At 35.8% G+C, this 21,814-nt stretch overlaps 2 protein-coding genes across 4 annotated transcripts in view; one reads left to right on the plus strand and one right to left on the minus strand.

Annotated features, from left to right (window-relative positions):
* Positions 1-783: 783 nt before the first annotated feature.
* Positions 784-13,826, minus strand: LOC117416174 (twinfilin-1-like). Its single transcript, XM_034027249.3, has 10 exons — positions 13,715-13,826; positions 11,472-11,650; positions 10,364-10,441; positions 9,586-9,764; positions 8,161-8,256; positions 7,592-7,696; positions 5,986-6,111; positions 4,015-4,165; positions 3,605-3,726; positions 784-2,431 (listed from the first exon to the last, which is right to left on the minus strand). The coding sequence occupies exons 2-10, from the start codon at positions 11,494-11,496 to the stop codon at positions 2,261-2,263; spliced, it is 1,053 nt and encodes a 350-aa protein (XP_033883140.3). The 5' UTR covers positions 11,497-11,650; positions 13,715-13,826; the 3' UTR covers positions 784-2,260.
* LOC117416173 (transmembrane protein 117-like) overlaps positions 13,135-21,814 on the plus strand; it is a 66,291-nt gene continuing 57,611 nt past the window's right edge. The window contains exons 1-2 of one of the 3 annotated variants that reach the window (XM_034027248.3): positions 13,135-13,457; positions 16,115-16,421. In XM_034027248.3, the coding sequence (XP_033883139.3) occupies positions 16,142-16,421 (280 nt within the window). In that variant the 5' untranslated portion in view covers positions 13,135-13,457; positions 16,115-16,141. Of the gene's footprint in view, positions 13,458-15,480; positions 15,603-16,114; positions 16,422-21,814 lie in introns of those variants that run through there. The other 2 variants (XM_059027505.1, XM_059027506.1) reach the window with 2 other exon arrangements.

The following is a 21,814-nucleotide window of genomic DNA, read 5'->3' on the forward strand; positions in this document are numbered from 1 at the left end:
GTTATATACATCCCCTGCTAATAGCTCAGAAGCATTGTGTAGAAAGCAAATCAGTTGAATGGAAAGATGTTTCTAATTTCTTTGTCACTGTAAAGCTGTTTTGTTTTTGTGTGGTTCTTTGGGTAAACTGTTTTATTTATTTATTTATTTATTTGGTTCATAGCGCTAATGTCTTGCTGGATAAAATGCTTGTGCCAAAGATTGCAGACTTTGGGCTCACTCGAGCTTCAGAAAAACTGACCTCGACAATAATGACAGAAAAGGTTGTGGGTACAACTGCTTACATGGCACCTGAGGCATCGCGAGGCGAGGTCACACCCCTGTCGGATGTTTTTAGTTTTGGTGTAGTAAGTAAACTTCTGACTTTTAAAAAGTTGTGATGTGATGGATAATACAGTGAATCAAAATGAGCAGGTTACATTAGTTAAGATATCGCTCGTATTTAATACATTCCAAATGTGAAGATCCTGTATGACACTGTTGGGTGTATCTAGAGACACGAATTAAAAACAAACAGATCCCAATTCTCTTTCGTGAAATGCTGAAAATTCTGAAAATAATTACAGATTCACTGTGAAGATATGTTAAGACAGTGTGCTTAATGATTCCAGGTCTTCCTCCATTTGATGAGAACCATGAACCACAGCTACTGGTAATGCATGGATTTTTTATTCTGAGCCCTATTCCTTTGGTAATCCCTTGGTCTGCGGTTCTGAGGTCATGCAGATAGATTAAAGATCACATATTACTGTAATTAACAAAACCACGCAAGTTCAGGGTACATACCACTTACATTGATCATTGACACCACTTTACTATGAAACATTGATCATGGGTAGAGAAAAAATAAAAAACTCCGCTATCACATGTGTTTGAAGGACATTGTTACAACTGTGATTATTATTTTAAATGTATGTAATAAAACATTTATTTTTTTGTAAATGCAAAAACATAAATATAATATCCCTTCAAATGACTAGGGTCCCTGAATAAAGCCCTTAAAATTATGTTGATGGGGCCCAAGGTTTCAACCATAGCATCCCTTTCCTTGTTGTAGACAAATGTTGCTTTGCATTGAATGCCTTCTGAAGTGCCATCATGTGCATCTCTGTGTAGCGCAACATTATGACAAAGTAGCAAACAGCACAAAAGTAAACAACTATAAATAGAAAGGATAACACATAGGTTAATTTGGTCAAAGGGTAAAGGTTTCCATTCTACCAGGGGTGGTCAAAATTGTTCCGTCCACTCCCAGTCTGTGTTCCAATCATGTTCTAAACTGTTTAATTGAACCAATTAACCCTCATCCAGTCATTATATAATTTTGCCTGTTCAACCTGGAGTGGAGTGGCCTTCCTTATATAACTCATAACTTAAAGTTTTGTGAATGACCCACAGGCTCCTATTTATTAATCCTATTCACTCCAGTTTACAATTTGCTCCTCTGATAGAATGGAAGACAGAATTGGGAATGGCATCAGAGTACAAATAGATTTGATAAATTGGGGTCTAGTGCAGCAGATCATTCACAGCAATAATTTCATACCAGTTTATAAGCCTGAAACGCGTAAAGGTGAAGAAAAATGACTGAATTTATTATGTATGCAGGCCAATTAGTTCAGTTTCATGATTAAAAGCTGATGTTTTCAAATACATTTATTATGGCTTACATATTTAGAAAAAAAAAAGACAGCTGAAGGTCTATACTATTGGATAGCTAGCCATTTCAGGTCAGACTACCAATAATTTAAAATGGACTACTGGTAGTAAATTTGCATACATGCTTTAAAAAAATCAATCATCAAGTGTTTTATAAACCACACATTTTGTGTAATAAAATAAGGTTGAATTTTGTAGTGGATAATCATATAAAAATACCATTATAGTAAAATGAATCTTGGTGTGCCATTTAGCAGCATTTCATGATTGTGCATATGGAAATCATATTTTTGTAATTTTTATTTTTCAAAAACCTAATTTTTGTATTTGTAAGACACCAGCCCACCTCAGCTGGCAGTTTTCAATTAATACAATTACAAAAATAATTGTGCAGTCCCACACTAAATCCAATGTGTTTCTTTGAAAATTTCCCAATACACAAAATGATTTTATAAAGTAATATTACAGAAATAGTGTTTGCCCACTACACCAGAAAACCATTGCTTTTTTTAAGGCTATGGCTGTTCTTACAGGGCTAAAATATATCAGAATTTGCATAACTCCTCTGGAATGTGTTCATTCAAAGTGAAGGAAAGAGAAGTTAATCCGTTGGAGATTCACCATCTGCAGGTGCTCTAATGAGCCGCCGTATCCCTCTTTTGCCTGTGGGACCCTTTGGTTTAGCAAAAGTTTGTTTGTGTGCATGCTGTTTGGGGTGAACCTCCTCATAAAGAAAGTCTGCCGTCAGCTCATCTCCATCGTCAATCTCGAGCTGGAAACAAAGAAACGAAACCTCTTCACTCTTTCCTTTAGAACATTCCCCAGAGGTTTAATCCATTTTATACTTGGTAAATTAGGTTTTGTAACAGATACAGCACAGAAATAGCATTCAATACGTTTATATGCACTTAGTATTCTGCATACTCCAGTACGCTGCATGTATATTCCCATAAATTGTGTTTACAGGCTATGGAATATGCCATTTGTGTGCAACTTTGGTAGTATTTTGACTACTGAGAACCAGTAATAAGTATGCAGTGGCAGATATCCCATAATACAAATGAAGAATTCCACCAGTATGCTACTGCAAAAGGGACTTTGGTATTCTGCATAAAGTACTAGGCATTTAAAAATGCATGTAAGCGAGATGACATTTATTGGATTTTCAGATGACAAATCTGGCAGCATGAAATCTCATCCACATTTCTATCACTTCACTGCTAATCCTACATATTTAAAACTTGAACAAGCATTTCACAGCATTGGCACACATTATGTTGTCATTAAGAAGCATTCATTTTCCTTCAACTATTAGTGTTATTGAATAAAAGCAGTCAGCAATAACAGACCAGCAATATGTTGTAGATGATTAACACTGTTATCATCTACAACATATTGCTTTACATTATACAGTGTTGAATTTTACCCTGTGTGCGTACTGTATACATTTGTCTATTGACCATTCCAAATGTAATTTGATAATCCTATATTTGAGATGTATTTATTCACTAGAAATGATTTAACACCATATACTTACCATATGGCACAGTTTCTAACAAGGAGTGCCAACCAATTTTTTTCAAATTAGCATAGGCAATAGTATTACTGGTACCCCATTCATTCTTTTGGTTCTTGGCTTTGTATTTTATACTTCAATTAAAAATATGCAGATCTCTCTAGACAATGCTATAGATTACATGTTGCTGCTGCTTCTTGGTATCTAATAACTAGTTCAGCTGCAATCAGTACAATTGATTTTAAACCGCTGGTTAATTATTCAACCCATTAGGTCCTATTACAAATACTGTAATTCCATTCATGTGTGTGAGATTTAAATGCAATTAAAAAAAATGTAAAACAACCATTATAAATATTGTGTGATTCAGGAAAACTCCAGAAATAACCACCATCACAACGGGCTGATAATTCTATTTTATCCCCTTACCTTTTTCTCTACTTCCATTTCCAATTGATTTTCCACCATGTCAATTAAAGGATTTTTGCAACTGGAGTACAGCATTCGTTCCCGGATACTACATGTATAGCCAGGCATCGAATAAATGAAGACTGCAGAAATAAATCAAATCACGTTTAAATTACTGTGTAGGAATAAATAACCGGTATTCAGAAAAACAAAGACAGAATGGCACAGAATGTTTGCTAAATGACATTCCTTTTGAAGCAGATGCTCAAGCATTTACTGTAGTTTAATGTTTGTTGACTACTGAATGGGAAATCTAATTTCTATTGTAGATGTCATGTAATTTACAAGAAACAACTAAAATCTATGCAAGAGCTCTTAATTAAATGAACATACATTGCGCCCTGCTGGTCTAAATACATGTTTTACTGTACCTATGGATTCTAAGTAGTCTCCTTCGTGGGAGTGCTTGTAGAGGAAGAAGTGATACCGAGCAGAGTCTTTTGGAATTCTTTTCGGCAAATCCTTAATCTCTGTGGGGGCGGTGCTTGCCAAAACAATGGTTTCATTTTGGAAATCAATCTCCTGATAATTAAAAACATCAAAAATAACAAAGATGCCAAGCAGAGTCAAAGAAAGAGTCAGAATTTCCACTTTGAACATTTTTTCACAGTTAGTTTACAGCATCGTGTTTGGGGGAAGAAAAAAGCAGCAAGTACAATGGCTCCTCCGTTTGCTCCATAATGTCTCTTGCACATGTAACCTTCCATTTGAAAAAAGGCAATCAGCACAAGTGGAGGTGAGCAGGTGGAGGCTTGTTCACTTTCCACCAGTCAATATTTAACCCATGTACAGACACTTACAGCGTGATTTTCAAAAGGGGCAAAATAAGAACTAGGTCGCAAAATGATTTCTAAAGCCTGATTAATGTAACCACATCACTTGATTTATATTTTTAAAGCGTCAACTAGTGAAGACACGACTCATTTCATCTAAACCCTTTGAAAGCCATATACTTAGTGACCCAAATCAGCTTTTAGAAATCACTTTGCGACCTAATTCTTATTTTGCCCCCTTTGAAAATAATGCTGTTACTGTCGTAACTATAGGTTGCTTTACTGTCAATATACAAGTCGCAAAAACCAACTACTAATCTTTACAAAACATTGCAAGTTTTACTATGTTCTTGTGTTTATGTTTAGAGGGGATTCATATTAAGCGGCTAAAGCACTGTACCAATATTGAGAATAAAGAACAGCCCACACTATGTGGTACAGTTCATGTCATGTATGGGGTTGGTTTGTAAGGGGTTGTGGCGTACAGCATACAAAACCACAAATTGCTGAAAGATTCTCAGGCTATAAAAGTACACACATATATATATATATATATATATATATATATATATATATATATATATATATATATATATATATATATATATATACACACACACACACACACACACACACATATATATACATATACATACATATATATATGCAGCATAAATGTGGAGTAGTGGTTAGGGCTCTGGACTCTTGACCGGAGGGTCGTGGGTTCAATTATTATTATTATTATTATTTATTTCTTAGCAGACGCCCTTATCCAGGGCGACTTACAATCGTAAGCAAATACATTTCAAGTGTTACAATACAAGTAATACAATAAGAGCAAGAAATACAATAACTTTTATTATCAATCCCCGGTGGGGACACTGCTGTTGTACCCTTGAGCAAGGTACTTTACCTAGATTGCTCCAGTAAAAACCCAGCTGTATAAATGGGTAATTGTATGTAAAAATAATGTGATATCTTGTAACAATTGTAAGTCGTCCTGGATAAGGGCGTCGGCTAAGAAATAAATAATAATAATAATAAAATATATATATATATATATATATATATATATATATATATATATATATATATATATATATATATATACACACACACACTGCTGTGCAAAACTATTGGACATGTTGCATTTTTCTACTCTGATCCATCAACAGTCCAAAGCCCCTTTTGACCATTGTTCCATAGTCCAATTTCTGTGTTCTTGTGCATATTTTATGTTCCCCTTTCTTAACAGAGGTATTCTTACTGCAACACATCCTTTAAGTCCTGATTTCAAGAGTGACCTTGGTACTGTTGATTTGATGGACAACGACACCTGTGCCTTCTGCCAGTTCTGTTGTCAATTCTTTCTATTCCTTAACGATATTATCTTCAAGTATTGCTCATCCTTGTTAGACAGCTTTTTGGGTCTTTCAGTCCTGGGTTTGTCAATTACAGATAATGTTTCTCTGTACTTGTTGATTATGCTTCGGATACCACACCTTGAAAATCGAGTGATGCGAGCTATTTCACTCAATTTTTTTTTTTTTTACTACACATTTTACTTACAAGTTGGACATAATTGAGTTTGTTATCCCTCAGTTGTTCCAGAGCTTGAACAGACTCCCTGTTCATGGGAAAGGCAACTCCTTGCAGAGTCTGGTGTTTGCTGTCCACACTAATGTCTGTCTTCACCTGCAAATAAAAAAGGCTTACTGTATGGTACATGACTAACAACAGTTTGTCATCTTGGATGGTAATAATGATACACAGAGATCATATTAAATTATTGCATAGCAAACAGAAGCTGTTTGCTACAGGACATTAAAGCTTTGGTTACTACACCAAGTTTTAATTGTATCAGTAATCTGCACTGATTGATGACTCACAGTAACTAAACATTTTAGTTTACAGATCTACAGAACAACAGACTTCAGTTTAACAAGGGCCACATTTTTTTCCCTTAGTATTTTATGGTTTTTTTTTTTAAATAAAATGTGTGTGCAACATTATACAAGAAATGCACATATTGTTAGTTACTTTACAGTGGCACTAAAAGCATAACACATGTTTACACAGGCAAAGATGTTCACGTAAACATAAAATGTATACAAAGCTGTGGTTCGTGTGAATTATCTACTCTTTCAAAGACGCAAAAACCTTTCACCCTGAGGCCATTAGAAACTTGCCATTCTGTGTCTATGATGACATGAGCCATATACAACTTTTAAAAGTACATTGTACCACATTTGCAAGGTGGTATATGCTATAGTATGCAGAATACTGCAAAGTCCCTTTTGCACGAAGTGGCATACTGGTGGAATTTTCCAGAAAACCGACATGCACATTTAATTTATTAGATGTTTGGGATAAATGGCATCTGGAAGACGTGTTTACTTTTGGTCAGAGGAGGTTAGCAACATTCCCACAAAGCTGCATATAATAAACAGGGTATTCGTGTTCCACATCATGTAAAACACAATATGCAGGATTTCTATTCTACTAACTCATAACTGATTGTAGCTAACACTAGCAAACCTGGAGATAATTGACGGTATAAACACGCAGATCTACATTCTCTGCTTTTATTCACTCAAAAGACAGGTACTGTATCTCATTGTATATTCAACCCCCCCCCCCCCCCCCCCGCCAAGTTATCGCTTTTTAAAAAATAAATATGGGTCAGTTCACACCAGAAAGAGTATGGCAGAAATACATAGCTCTTTCAATGCAACATAACAAGAACAGTAGATTCAAATGATTAAAAATCATTGAGTTTGCATAAACAAATTCTAAATGGCTTCTATCCTATGAAGCAAATCTGGGTGATATATATTTATGGGTGCTACATCTTTCATTTGAGAGCAAAGTGGACAATGAACCATCATGCAAATCTGCTGATTTTGTACTTAAGTTTTCTACTCGGTTGTCATTGTTTGACATTATATGGTCTGCCTTTGACTGTACCCTGCCAAACAAATACACTCCAGCATGCAACAGTCTCACTTTCTTGATCAACAGCTTCAAGACGGCTACATTAGCAAGCATTACTGTAGTACTTGCAGAACGCATTCCCAGCATCCCTCCTCAAGTAACATCAATAAATAAGGTAATCAGCAGTTCAAGTGAGTTTATTTCATCATATTGATTTTTTCTATAAGCATTGTAACCATACCTCATTCAGTTTGATTTGTCTTAACTCCTCTTCAGCTGCAGTCAGAGGACATGGAGCTGCCACTGATGTCAGGTACTTTTTATATCCAATAAGAGACACATCATCCTGAAGCGATAAGAAAGAGCAAAACAAACACGTGCCAGGTGGGTTTTTTTTCTTCTTTTATACTGATCCATTATTTTAACAGCTCTAAGATTGATACAAAAAAGTATGTATGTTGGGCACATATACCTGCAGCCACTATTGTAAATACAAAATTAGATGCACCATAATGATGTTTCACAAGCACTCTGTTTATTAGGAGTAAATAGCACAGTCTCTTAACTATGGCTCCCAACTGTAGTGTTGGGGAAACACTGTGGATGTGTGGAATACGGGCAAATGCTGTTACTACCAGCAGTCAGGGACATGGATCCCCTGCAGGGGATAAAAAGTGGAAAATTGATGCTAAATTTTAGAAAGATTACATGTATATACCGCTATATATTTTTTTTTTATAAAAGTGCACATAGATACATATCCTTTTTAGGAACAGGCCCATAAGGCCTAAGGATAAAATAATAACATACCTTTGTAGTGCCAAATATTTCATCTTTGATATGTCCGCCCCCAAACTCCTTCTTCACAGTTGCCCGCGTTGCTGCATATAACATTTTCTGTCGAACCTAACAAATATTAAAAAGTTACATTAGAGCTAAAATATGAAGCCATATAATATAAATGTCATTTAGGTCATATATTTGATTTTACCTCAACCCTTTTTTTCCTATCACTCAAAGTGTTAAGTATGTAGTTTGAATATTTATATGTTGGACGCAATTATTTGAAAACACAGGAACACAAAGTCGTTTATTTGAAATGTCATTGACAGGCACACAGTTTTTTTTTCTCCAATTATTTTTACACCGAATCCCCAGTAAAGACTGGCAACTCCTGTTCCAGGTGAGCCACTCTGCAATACCCAGGGTTTCTCTTCGTAGATTTGTTATTTGCAACTTAAAACACTTTGATTGTTACAAGTAACTCCAGTTTTAATATTGGACGCTTACTGGTATTATAAAAAAAAAACAAAAAACAATTAATTTCAAATAAGAAAAAAACGTTTGTATGTATTTATTTACTCAAAGAGGGCTTTTAATTGACACACTTAATTGCAGTTTTAAATGTCTGCTAGAATCACTGATAAACCTGTCTAGTGTGTATTATTGCAAGTACTGGCAACCATCCAATGGTATTTATTGTAGAAACTTGTTACAAAAATTCAAAAAATTCAGACAATATATACAGTAAACCGCGTGTGTTACAGTAACAGAGACGACATACATCATTTTAAACATCTTTATGCTGCAGTTAGGAGCAAGAGTGTGGCTATTTGTCTAAAAGAAAGATATACTGTTCTGTTCAAGGAGGTTCAGACAGCTTATCTGATGCCTGGTCAATTTAAGGCAATGTAATATCTTTGTACCGTATCTAGATTAAATATTCACTAAGGTGATAAACTTAGGTTCAGATTTGGTGGCCCTGCAGCTATGCTGAGGTTCAGGTACTTTGACCCCCTGTGACTCAGCTTCTGTTGGTAATAGAGCACATCACAAATGAAAGCTCATAAAGTAGCGGGAAAAAAAACTACATATAGAACACACGTGCAATAACAGCAGACAGACACCAATATGAAGTTGCAGCATTTTCTGAATAAATGGCAAAACATTTAACTTTATTGAGTGCATCACAGCCCTCCCTTTCGGCCAAGATTAACACTTTTAACAGTCCCAATTCCAATTAACAAAAACAAGTTACTGCACCTCAAAACAAAAAGAAGGCTCTAGGAACCTAGGATTTTTTATTTCTGAATTGGTGAATTATGGCCTCTGTACAGAAATATGGACACTTTCAAATGCTAACCTTAATGTATAATAACATTTATAATATAGTATACTAGAAACAGCAACACGTCTTCTGACAGGTTTCCTTGTTACATTCAAATTGATACTCACCGGGGAGAAGTCTGGTGACCAGGCCACAAAGATCCACTCATAACCCTGAGCATTTTGTGAGTCTAGTCTGTATAAAATGTATGCAGGTTCCATGTCTTCCAACATAGAAAGAACATAAGAATCATACTCCTGGTCCCAAGACTTTGCAGCCTTTTTGAATGAACCCACAGCAAGCTGTTCTGAAAATACATAATAATAAAAAAGTGTTTTTGTTGGGTTTGAGCAGATCTGCTGCAAATGGCTTGTGGAGGGTTAAAAATTGCAATGGTGTTCTGTGTGCCTCGTAATGCTAAATCTGGAAAATTAGTTCAGGGTGTAGCCAAGTGGGTTGGAATTATGTTCCTGCAGGCAACACTTCTATTGATAAAAGTGAGATTAACTTCCAAGGTTTAGTGAAGGTGGGACTTCAGACCATAAAAGTGAGCACAGGAAGTGATACCAGGAACCAGCAGCTTCAAACTTCTCTGTCAGTAAGCAAACTGTCTGTGTTACAAATGGACCATTACAGTGTGGAGTAGGTTTGTCTTTGGTGACAATTGTTGTTGGGCAAACCCCCAATAAATGCAATTTTAAAATGCATGTTTGTTACACCACATGCAAATGGACCTGGAGCTGATTTATATTTTTATGTACCAATGTTTTAATTAATAAAGTAACTTTATTATTTCCTTTAAAAAAAAAAAAAAAAAAAAAAACCCAAAAAACTATGAAACACTTTTGACAATGGAGCCGATTAACGGCAGAAAATACATATATATACTGTATATAGTATACTGACCATTTTCAATCACTATCTTCAAAAGCCGATATTCACCATTTCTGGCTCTTGAGAATATATCCATTACTTCCGTAGAAGCTGAAATTGCACATAAAGAACATTTACAATCCCTTAATTATGCACACAAGCATCCATACACATACTGTAAGTGTTACATTAAAACTTTGTTTTTCTTTTTATGAATTGTTTTTGATGGCAGGTGAAGTACTACAACAAGATTAACATTACTGGTCTGTAGAATGACACAATAATCTATTGCTGTTGTTAACTATTCATGTATATATAATTCAATAGAAACAAGTAGACTGACCATTAGAAATACTGCAAAACATTCATCATCGCTGGAAGCAGTTGGGGGGTTTGTTTTGCCTGTATTACAAATGGACCCTTACAGTGTACAGTAGGCTTGTTTGTCATACATACATGTTAATAGTTAAAGTGGGTTTAGGACCCGATTGTATTCATTCATACAGAAATATGTTACGTGTCGCATTATGATTTATTTTGTTACTTTGCATCATCACCACTACCAAAAAGAAGTATGGAATCAGATGGTATATTCTGTTCCCATAGAAAGTAATTCTTCAACAAACAAGCCGTCTTCTTCAGAAGCTTTTGGCCAGAAAGGTAATTTTTAATGATTAGTACTTAATGTCTTCTATAAAACCAAGCTGCACTCACAACATGCACCAATGGAATGTGTTAAGTTTCAAGAATACAATCACAACCTTTTAAGTGCACTACAATTAAGGCGTTGTCTGATACGGAACTGCACGACAAGTCAAATATCTTTGTGCTCAACACGGCACAGTACACTCATAGCAAGACATTTGTGCCAGACAAGACTAGCAGAGCACGCACGCAGTCTGCGAACTACAGTATGTACATGCGGCTGTTGTTTTATTAACTAAATAAACACGTTCACTTTTACACCATAACACATCATTGCTGAGAAAATGATTGAATCGTTTTATTTAAAATTGCCTTGACTTGACTAGATCTAGATCAAACGTATATTGTTTAATTCTGATCCCAAACAATTCGTTTCCGATCTTTTTTTTACTTTGTTTCGCAAAAGGCAAAACGCTATAAATAATAACTAATTTACCTTGGATGCCAGTCTGATGAGACATAATGAATGATTTTGTAGAATCACAATAGTGGTTGCAGAACACGGAAGAAGGAAGAAAACTACAGCAACTGCACCCGGCTACCCAACAGCGTCATCACTCTGCAGTGGCTCCTGAGTCACGTGGAACAGGGCAGTGCTTGCAATTCGCAGGGAGCCTGTACCAAATGAAAGTATAGTTGATATTATTATAACCCAGCTGTCATGAATGGATGAAGATTTAGTACTAAGCAAGATATTTATAGTAGTATTAGTCTGTTCTGCCGTGTCAATTTCATACGTTTTAATATAGCCTTGAAACTCAATTCGAAATATATATTTTTAGCAAATAAAACACAAATTTGCCTTAACACTTAACGATAGGAGATTTAACCAACGTATATAGCTGAACTGAAAAGGTAGGCCTACATAAGAGTACCGACGTGTACAGCAAAATTAATAGAACATAAATAAATGAGTCACAAAATAAAAGAAACCATATGGAAATGCTATACAGCGACATGTATATATTAGAACTTTCATATGAAACACAGCAAAATGTAGTCTTAACTACATTTACACAAAATTAATATTTAAAAATTATATACAGTGCAATTAATATAATATACAGAAAGAAACACTCGAACAGTAGATTGAGACAGTTCAAGGTTTTCCTTTGAGCTTAACTAGTTCCTCTCTAGATTTGTTAAAAAAAAACTCAATATAATTAAAACATGGAAGGGTTCGCCCTCTGTTGATAGGGTATATGCAGAAAAGTGGACAAAAGCATTTAACTTTTTACATTTCCTATCTGTTTATTATCCCATGTGTTCTCAATCATCATTAATTACATTTTCTGCCAAGCTTGCTCATATAGATAAGACATTTTCTGGTTACTTTATAAAACATGCCAAATATCCAGAGGTGAATAAACAGTGATACATTATGACAAGAACACATATAATTGTATAGTAAACAGATACAAATAATATTAACAAATACATAGGGTGTTAAACACACTGTTTACTGACTGCCCTTTTCGAATCTGGTTGGAGACAATAAGTGATTTTTAAATTTAAATAAGTAGAACATATATATGGCATATTTTATTTAATTGATGGGAGGTATGTAAGTTCAACACACACACAAAAATCTGCATTAAGGGAAAATGTGATTTAGCTAGTTTGGTAAGGAATTGTTATCAGTATGGTGGAATATGTTGTGAAACATTAGTTGAGATATTTCTTAATATTGATTAATCTGAAATTTAGTCTGGGCAAATTTTAGGCTGCGTCGGGCAAATCCAGGTTTTATTTGTTTATAAAACAAATCAATTACACTGGCTGTCTGTATCTTATGTTTAACAATGTTCTGTGTCAGATCGTAACAGAAACCTTTTAAAATTAGAATAGCCTCTATAAAGAAAAAGAAAGGCACATGCTACACTAATGGGGATTCATGAGCTTGCTTATATTTATTCAGTGACAAGGCTGTATTGACTTCATAGCCATGATAATACAAACTGACAAATAAATAACTGTTATGGTGAGAATACGTTTCTCATTAGAATTGCATTCTTACCTAAAATTGTTTATTCAGAATGAAACATTGAGCTTGCAACCTTCATGTGTTAGTTCACTATATTGGTGGTATGTGCCGTTGGGAGTGCATTCATCAGCTACGTATTATTTTCTCTGAGACAGAACAGCATACCACCCTAGCCATGCTGACAAGGCAGTGTCTGTCTGCCTCTCGTTGCCACATGTAAAACAATTACAATGCCAAAAGGATTTGGGTGTGCAACTGTCATAAAAACAACAGGTCACGTGGCTAATCTGTTAACTCAGTACAAGAAATGATTTCCTTTTGTTAACAGAATTATTCAAATATTGCCAGTTTGTGTAATGATACTGCCAATAGCAGATTAGAAGCTGATTTTCTATCCCTGGAGCAAAGCCTGAAGAAAGAAGAAACAGTGGGTTTCAGGTTGGTGTATTTAGAATGTAAATATCCTATTTATTGCACAAGCGTGCGTCTGCTGCCAAGCAGTAAATGCAACCAGATGTCAGCTTTGTAATCAGATTGTTACAGAATGTGTTACCTTGGTAAATGTAAAATGAAGTGTAATCAGGAGAAACACATTGGTGACATTAGTAATATAGCCTACTGACAGACAATGACTGTGCAACTTTAGAAAATGCATAAATGTATTATTAGTAAGCAATATGTATGTAAATACTTACGTGATTAAACACACCCACGATCTTCTTTAAATCCCAGAAAATGCTAGAATTCCATTCAATCCCTGGCTAGGCTGGAATAAGAGATGCTGTTCTTGTACCATGCTGCTCTTATTGGTCCTCTGAACCCATCAGTATTTTTTAAGGTGGTCCAGGCAGAATTACTTTTGTGTAGAAAAAGAATGTATGCCTTTTTTTTTCAAATAACTGCTGTACTTTATTCAACAGTGTATGTATTTATAAAATCTCATTAGCTATTTTACTATTTTGTCTATCTGGGGACATGAATAAAAAATGAATGATCTTTTGTTTCTTGAACCATACTTTTGAATTACTTTAAGTATCATTTCAATCTAGAGCTAGTTTCACAGATTTACATGCATAAAAACAAAACAAAACACATATTAAAAATAATCCTTTTTGTTATAAAATGAAGTTATGTAAAGTCCATAACCAATAGGCATATCTTTATAACTTACATACAAATTTGAAACTAAATACAATCAAAATGATTTCATGCATATACTGTACACACTTGACCAAATTCACTAAGCATAATTTATGACTAATGCTACTGTAATAATGGGCCTTATTCACAAAACATTAAGGACTATTTTTGCAGTTTTGAAAGAAACACTTTATAACAAATGTTATTTTTGTATTATTATTTTAAAACATGATTGGTACTACACTAATGCCTCATTTCCACTGCGGAATTGTGTCTGAGCCCCTTATGCTAAATCTTATCAGCAAACTAGTCCTATAAAGAACAAGGTTACGGTTTCCAAACTCTTCTGGAAGTCTTTATCGCCTTCTCCCTACTGCCTCCTTTGTAACTGTATCCCCCTTACCGGGGGTTAACCCTCTTGACGGACACATCACATCTCAATTGAGGGTGGCTCTCCGGTTTTCGCCCCAATTTGGAATCCCCAATTGTTATTTTTTATCCCGGTTCACCGCTGCAACCCCCCGGCAACTTGGGAAACGGAGGCTGAAACCCACATCCTCCGAAACCCGCATCCTCCGAAACCTGTTCCTGCCAATCCGTCATTTTTCGCACTGCGGATCCACAGTGAAGCCACCAGACCTATAGTGCCGGAGGACAACACAGATCTGAATGGCTCCACTGCAGACCCGCATGTGCTCTATCAGTCACAGGGGTCGCTGGTGCACGGTAAACCGTGGATTGCCCTGCCGACCTAAGCCCTCCCTACCTGGGCGGCGCTCTGCCAATTGTGCGCCGCCCCCTAGGAACCCCTGGTCACGGTTGGCAATGACATAGCCTGGATTCGAACCTGCGCTCCAGGCTATAGGGCGCAACCTGCACTCCAAGTGAAGCACCTTTACTGGATGTGCCACTTGGGAGCCCCAAACGTTCTTTAATATATTCATGTATCAAAGCTATGCATTGATCTTGAAATATTTATACAGATAAATCTAGACTGGAATTTACAGCCCTGTTCGTAGCACCTTCAACAACACTGTATAACATTGTTATGCTTGTATTAGGTGAGTTTTTGTTCACAGGGTAAAATAACCTTACTGACAATACTTCCCATTCCGGTCCTAGAAAAAAATAGACTTTACCATGTTTAGCTTTTGAGATCATGGAGCAAAAATTTTTAAGATGACTTAATTGTGTATTCATGGCTTGCAAGCAGGGGCTTGGATTTGGTGGTTATATATGGATACTGTAGTGCACTCTAGCTGCTGGAATGTGTATGAACAAATTTGGAGGCATGGCCTCATGCCAGATAGCAACCAGGCTTTCAAAATAGTGGTTGTCGCAATTTGATACTCTGTGCTTTCCAGAGCACAGAAAACATATTACAAAGAGGGTGATCAAAACAGGAATGAAAACTGGATGTTTATGGGGTACTGAATTTTAAAGGTAAAAAATAATAATTATAATAATAGTAAGAAATTACATACTTCTGAAAAAATAACTAACATGGTTAGCTGTATAAAGGGTTGTATGAAAATGTACAAAACCCCCCCAAAAAAAACCTTGTCAGTTATGCCTTGCAAGACAGGGCCTTTTCAGTAGTCTTTGAGTAGATGTGGAAAATGTTAATCAATGGGAGGTCAGTAATCCTGTCTGGACAGTTTTTTCTAGATATAATACTGTGCTTACAGTTGGACGGCTTGTGTCTAACATATTGCTTGGAAGCTTTCATGTAAATATTTTCAGTTGTGGTTAAGCATTTAGATGTACATTTACATGTACTAACCAAAGCGGGACCAAATACAAGTCACTTGTATTACATAAACAAAATAAATGAACATACATCAGCATGGATCACAGCATTTCTTTGGACACCATATGGTACCATAAAACATATTTTTTTAAAACATAACGTTGAGGAACAATAATGTTTTCATTTTTTAAATTTTTTTTTATAGATCGACTGCGGGTTGAGATCCACCAGGATGGAGATTGCTACAACATTTCGTTACTATTTCCAGCACCCATGGTCTCGTCTAGTTGTGGCCTATCTTGTAACTTTCTTTAACTTCCTGTTATTCGCTGAGGATCCTATTTCGCACAGCCAGACTGAGGCCCATATGATTGTTGTGGGCAACTGCTTCTCCTTTATTGCAAACAAGTACCCCGGAGGAGGATGGAATTTCTTGAAGGTTTTGCTATGGCTCCTTGCCATCATCACAGGCCTGTTTGCTGGGAAATTTATCTTCCACCAACAACTGTTTGGTAAGCTTAAAATCAAAATCACAGCAAATAATAGTCACATACTTAGTTTATAGCTCAGGGTTTTTCTTTTATTAGATGCACTGTACTAAGAAATAGAGCATGGACATACAGTATACTGTGTTTGGGTGTTTAAACTGCATTTGATTTCCAATTGAGAAGATATTTTCATTATTGTATTTTATTTTTAACACTGAAACAGTAAGTGGTGCTATGCACACTTCAAGTTAGTTTACTATTCAAGTTAGTTTACCTGTTATGAAGAACAGCAAACACAGTTTCACTAACATTTTGATCTGCTTCTTTAACATGAAGTACTATTGTCTTTGTTGTATCTCTCTCTCTCTCTCTCTCTCTCTCTCTCTCTCTCTATCTCTTTGTATATATATATATATATATATATATATATATATATATATATATATCCCAGTTAATATTACCTTTGACTTTGACTTTAAAATGTTAGAAAACAAATTCGCAAACAAATTATTTGTGTAAAAACAGGTGGTGTTTTTAATCACTCCCGGTACAAAGACTGTCTGTACAAAGACTTGCTGTACCCTTTCAGCCTTTCTGGGGTCTTTGAGTATTTCACTTACTGTTAGAGGAAACGTAAAACAAATATTTATATAATTCACCAGTTGCGAACCATTAGAGCCTGTGCATCTAAAAGATTGCAGGACTGGCGAGTTGTATGTCTGACATTATCCAATGGGGCATTCTTGTAAAGATGTTAATGTCTCAACAAACCCCCATTTACATTTCACTGTGTGTGCAATGTACAACAGTAAGACATTTTATTCGGTCTAGCTGCAATATTTGTCAAGTTTGAAAAAATTAAGTTTTATTTTCCCATTTGTACCAATTCTTAAGGATCCCTCTACATACTGACATATGTTAATGTTGGTTACATTACTTTATAATGTGCATTTACTGCTGTATGTTTTAAACAGCCAGTATCATGTACAGTACTTTATACTGTACTGTATAGGTTTAAGTGAAGCGTCTGGATAACTTGTTTCCTCCCATGCCAAGAAAAAAGGATGCTAGGATCGAACAAGACCATAGCATGTGCATTTAAAGCAGGAAAGTATGATACTTGGATTTCATGCACACCTTCCACAACACTTGCATAATCCTTGCTGTCAAGTTGTTGTCAAGAAGGCAAAACCCTCCTGATCCTTGTAACATCCTTGCATGGGTCTTGCATGTCTTGCTTGATTCTAGCAGGATGCGTCTTCTGGTATAAGCTTCTGCTGAGTCACGCTGAACTGAAATCAAAACAATCTTAGCAGTGGTTGGAGTGCACACTTAAGGTTATATTTATGCTTGGAAAATTAAATTAATGTCTCAGCAAGGAATCACATGCTGAGCTTAATCTGTTTCTGGTCAGATCTTCTGTATTACATTATAGTCATTTTCCTGAAGTATGATTTATTTATAAAGTAAACACAACGCCTGGTTCCCCATTTAATGGCATAGTATAATTCCTTTGAATATTAATATTAATATTGATGCACTTTAAGTGGTTGCTATCCGCTTTAGAGGGATACAGAATGTCATTTAGGTTATTTCAATTTGCCAGAAGTATGCAGCTTTAACACTTTTTAAAAACATTGACAGCAACCCGTTTTGTTCATGTGGTGTATTTGCTGTTATCCTACTGTTTTTCTGCCTACGGGTAATTGTGTGTCATGGCAGTTTTTCTTTTACTAAACTAGAGGAAGAATTCTCTGCACTTTCAGCCATAATTGTCCTTTATATTGCCAACTTAGTAAGGGCATAAGTATGTATAACAAGGCATAGTGAAAGCATTGTAAAGCCCAGATACTACAGGTTTGGTAAAGCATATTACATAATATACCACAGTAAACTATGGTTAATGCTTAGTACAGCATGGGAAAAGCATGGGAAAACTGCAAATTTACTGTTCAAATGTACTGTAATCAACTTTTATAATGGGCTGACATAGGCGTTGAATTTGGACAAGTAACTTAACTGCACCATTAATGCATTTCATGATCACTGTATTTTCACTGTTACTAAAAGTAGAAAAACACAACAATAGCAATTGTACAGTTACAGTACAGTTAAATATCTGTCTAGTTAAATCAGTTTCATTTTCCTGTGCACCTCATATTTTTTCATCTGGGTCAATACCAGCAAAGATAAATCGATAACCTACTTTTTGAAATGATCTGTGTATTCTCCTCAAAAAATTGATAAAGCAAAAAGAGTACGTTTGCGCGCCTGCAAAGAGCATCTTTAGTACTTTCACTGTGAAATGACCCGTCTCTTGTACAGTCACCCATGTGAAACATCGAGAATGCAGATTAATGCAGTTTTGTTTTAAAAAACATAATAGTCATGATTTGGTAAGGACACCACTTATCCTTGTAGCAACACATGAAAATGCAAATGGGGGAACTGAAAATGAAAAGAAACCATTGCTATGGAAATGATAAAAGCTTGCAGCAATTTTAACATATGTTATTAGACAAGAAGTATTTAATATCCTTCTGCATTTCCTTGTATAACCTTGCCTTGTATGGCATGGATATGAAGATTTGTTAAAGCAACAATAACTATATCGCAGCTATGATCTTCTATGCCAATGCAAAATGAAAAAGGGAAATGGTGTTGAGTGCCTGATGTCAGATGTTTTCTTAGCCCTGGAAGAGACACGTACAATCCAGGGATAACTAGGCAGGTGGCAACTCAGTACACCCAATAGCAGAATAGCAAGTACAAAAGTAAGAGGAAACCTACAGTGTACAAATTGTTTAAAGAGTAAGTAGCTTCAAATGTCAATGAACTTGTAGCCCGACCCACCTATTCTACATTTATATACACAGAGAGAGTAGGTGGGGCTGATTTAAAGAATGAGGAAGGCGGTTTAGTCCCAGCTCTTCTCCAGACCAGCTCAAAGCAGCTGAAAGCCAGGCAAAGGTGGATTTAGAAAAAAAAATGAATCACTCAGTATTGGAGACACTATAATGATTGCAGACACCATAAATAGTAGGGGAAATGTAAACAGGATGCAGTACCCACCTCATTCCAAGAGGACCACATGGCAAACAGCAAACTACGCATGTTCAAACCTTCAGAATGTAACACTACTTCAAATAAATGATGTTGACCACCAAATGCTTTTTTCCCTACTAAAAAGGTACTTGAATTGGTGCCTGGTATAGATATTTTTACATATTTCTGTGTCGGACCCGGTATAAAATATATTGGTATTTCTTTATCACCTTGCCAACTGCTCTGTCTGAACCCCCTCCCAATATGATGCAATTAAGTTGAATGCTCACATGCATGTCCCACAATTTACAACTCCATACACAAACGTTTGCCTTTAATATGTCACTAGAAAATAGCATCTTAGTCATATTTTAAAAAATGAGATTCAAACTGTCTTTCATTTTCTGCAGTGCACTGACAGGGACAGGATTAGAAGCAGTCGGAGCACTAATCATTTGTATTACAGCACAAGCTAGAGCGCACGCATGCCTGTTCATCCCTGGGTTAAATGTAATCTTCTTACTCTTGGTATCCATGCTCTTTGATAATATTATGTTTTTTCTTCTTATTTTAAGCTGAATTAAATACGATTTTATAGCAATAATATATAGGCATTATATATTGTATTTTTTCTTATAATTGTTTGCCCACTTTGTGGTAAGAAACAAAGGATTAATATAAATGCCATGTTGAATCTGCTGTGAAGTTGCATTACATTGTTCAGATCAGCCAAATAAATGATTAAACCTGTAGCTTAAATTAACTAGCTGTTGCCAAGCTGCTGTGGCACTGTGATGCAGTTCTTAGAAGTCTAGGCCTGATGGCTTTGGGAACGTGGTAATCTCTTGTGTTGAATTTAAAGCAGTTTTTAAGCAGTATAAAGTAAGCGTGTGAGTGTGAGCCTGTGTGTGCATTGGCAAAGAGGTGCGGGGGAAGGGAATGTGGCTCTGAATAATGCAGTAGGCCTACAATTGTACCTAACAAGCTCTTAATCCTACTTCCTACTTTTATGTCATAAAAACCAATCAGTAATAATCTGAGAAAACAAACTATTCAAAAATTCATGTTTTCTATAACTTACTTAAATGAATTTGTCAGTTTTCATGAAGTAAATGGTGCCTGAGCTCGTCTAATATCGTGGCGGTGGGGGAGTGGGGGTGGGGTGCAAGGACTGGGTGAGTATACGCAGGGTATAACTGCAACTAAACATTTTCCGCTGTGCACATGTTTCTTTTGTTAAAAAGAGAGTTGTTGCTTAATGTAACTATACAAGGCAAACTTGTTCTTTTGTTGATTTCAATGGAAAATGCCACATCAGTGAATTCATTAATTCACAACAATTGCAGCGGGCAAGGATTTGAGGGCTGTTCACTTCTCAAGACAATGAGATTCAAGCAGCTTTTAAAAAATATATTATTTAAATACTAATAGAAATTGAACAAAATTAACCTGGTAGGCAATTGACTTAGACTTTTTCTAGGGAATATGTAAGATATTAACAGAACAATATCAAGGAAAATGAAAGCCAACCTCATCTCTTCTATCACTAGTGTAAGACATCATGGTTCATAGTAAATTCATGGCACATTTATTTAATGCAAAGTAGTTTTATAATTATTTTAATGAAACCAGTAAATTGCTTTGTGTTGGCATTTTACCCAGCATGGTGCACAATTTCCATCCCACTAACAAGATCTAAAACATCTATTCTATGCCCCATTAAGCCTAAAATGGTTGGCATTGTAGTTAGCTGTGTTCTTCTTCAACTGACCTTGATATGACTGAGGGAAAGACTATAAAAATAGATGCCAGTGTCAGTCCACTTGCTAAAACTATAAATCTTCCATTAATAATGGGTGCTGTGCAATGCATAATTGGACCATGTGAGTTACCAGTCATTTGCTGTCTTTCAATTACGTTTGAGATAAATTGAAAATAAAACAAAGCTTACATCCCAATGAGTCTATTAAACTGTTGCAGCTCCATGCCTTATTGATCTGTTTGGGTTTTGCACTTCTCAATTTACTTTGCTTGGGTAAACTGAACACAGTTTACCCAAGTTTACTCATGGGTAGGCACAGTTGGTGTCAGATGTAATTTTATTAAATGTTTAAATCCAATACAGTCTTGCTGTTTGTCAAATAATGTTATCAGACAATGTACATATGGTTACACCATTCAAGTATCTGTTAGGTTTGAATGATATCTGCCAGACAGGTACAATACAGTGACACTGAGTAGCACCAACTAAATGTGTTTCGTGTTCAAGTCTCCGCATAGCTTTTAGGAGCCACTATATAATCTCCTTGATGTCCTTATTTCTGTTGTTCTGCAATGTTATTTTGCATACATTGTCTTGCAGTCATGACAAT

Source organism: Acipenser ruthenus, chromosome 7 (genome assembly GCF_902713425.1).
Source record: "Acipenser ruthenus chromosome 7, fAciRut3.2 maternal haplotype, whole genome shotgun sequence".
Classification (NCBI taxonomy): domain Eukaryota; kingdom Metazoa; phylum Chordata; class Actinopteri; order Acipenseriformes; family Acipenseridae; genus Acipenser; species Acipenser ruthenus.

Coding starts and splice junctions, on each gene's coding strand:
- LOC117416174 (XM_034027249.3), bottom strand. CDS start 11,496: ATGTCTCATCAGACTGGCATCCAAG. Junction 10,442..11,471: donor TCATCAGACTGGCATCCAAG/GTAAATTAGTTA, acceptor GTGCAATTTCAG/CTTCTACGGAAGTAATGGAT. Junction 9,765..10,363: donor GAAGATAGTGATTGAAAATG/GTCAGTATACTA, acceptor ATGTATTTTCAG/AACAGCTTGCTGTGGGTTCA.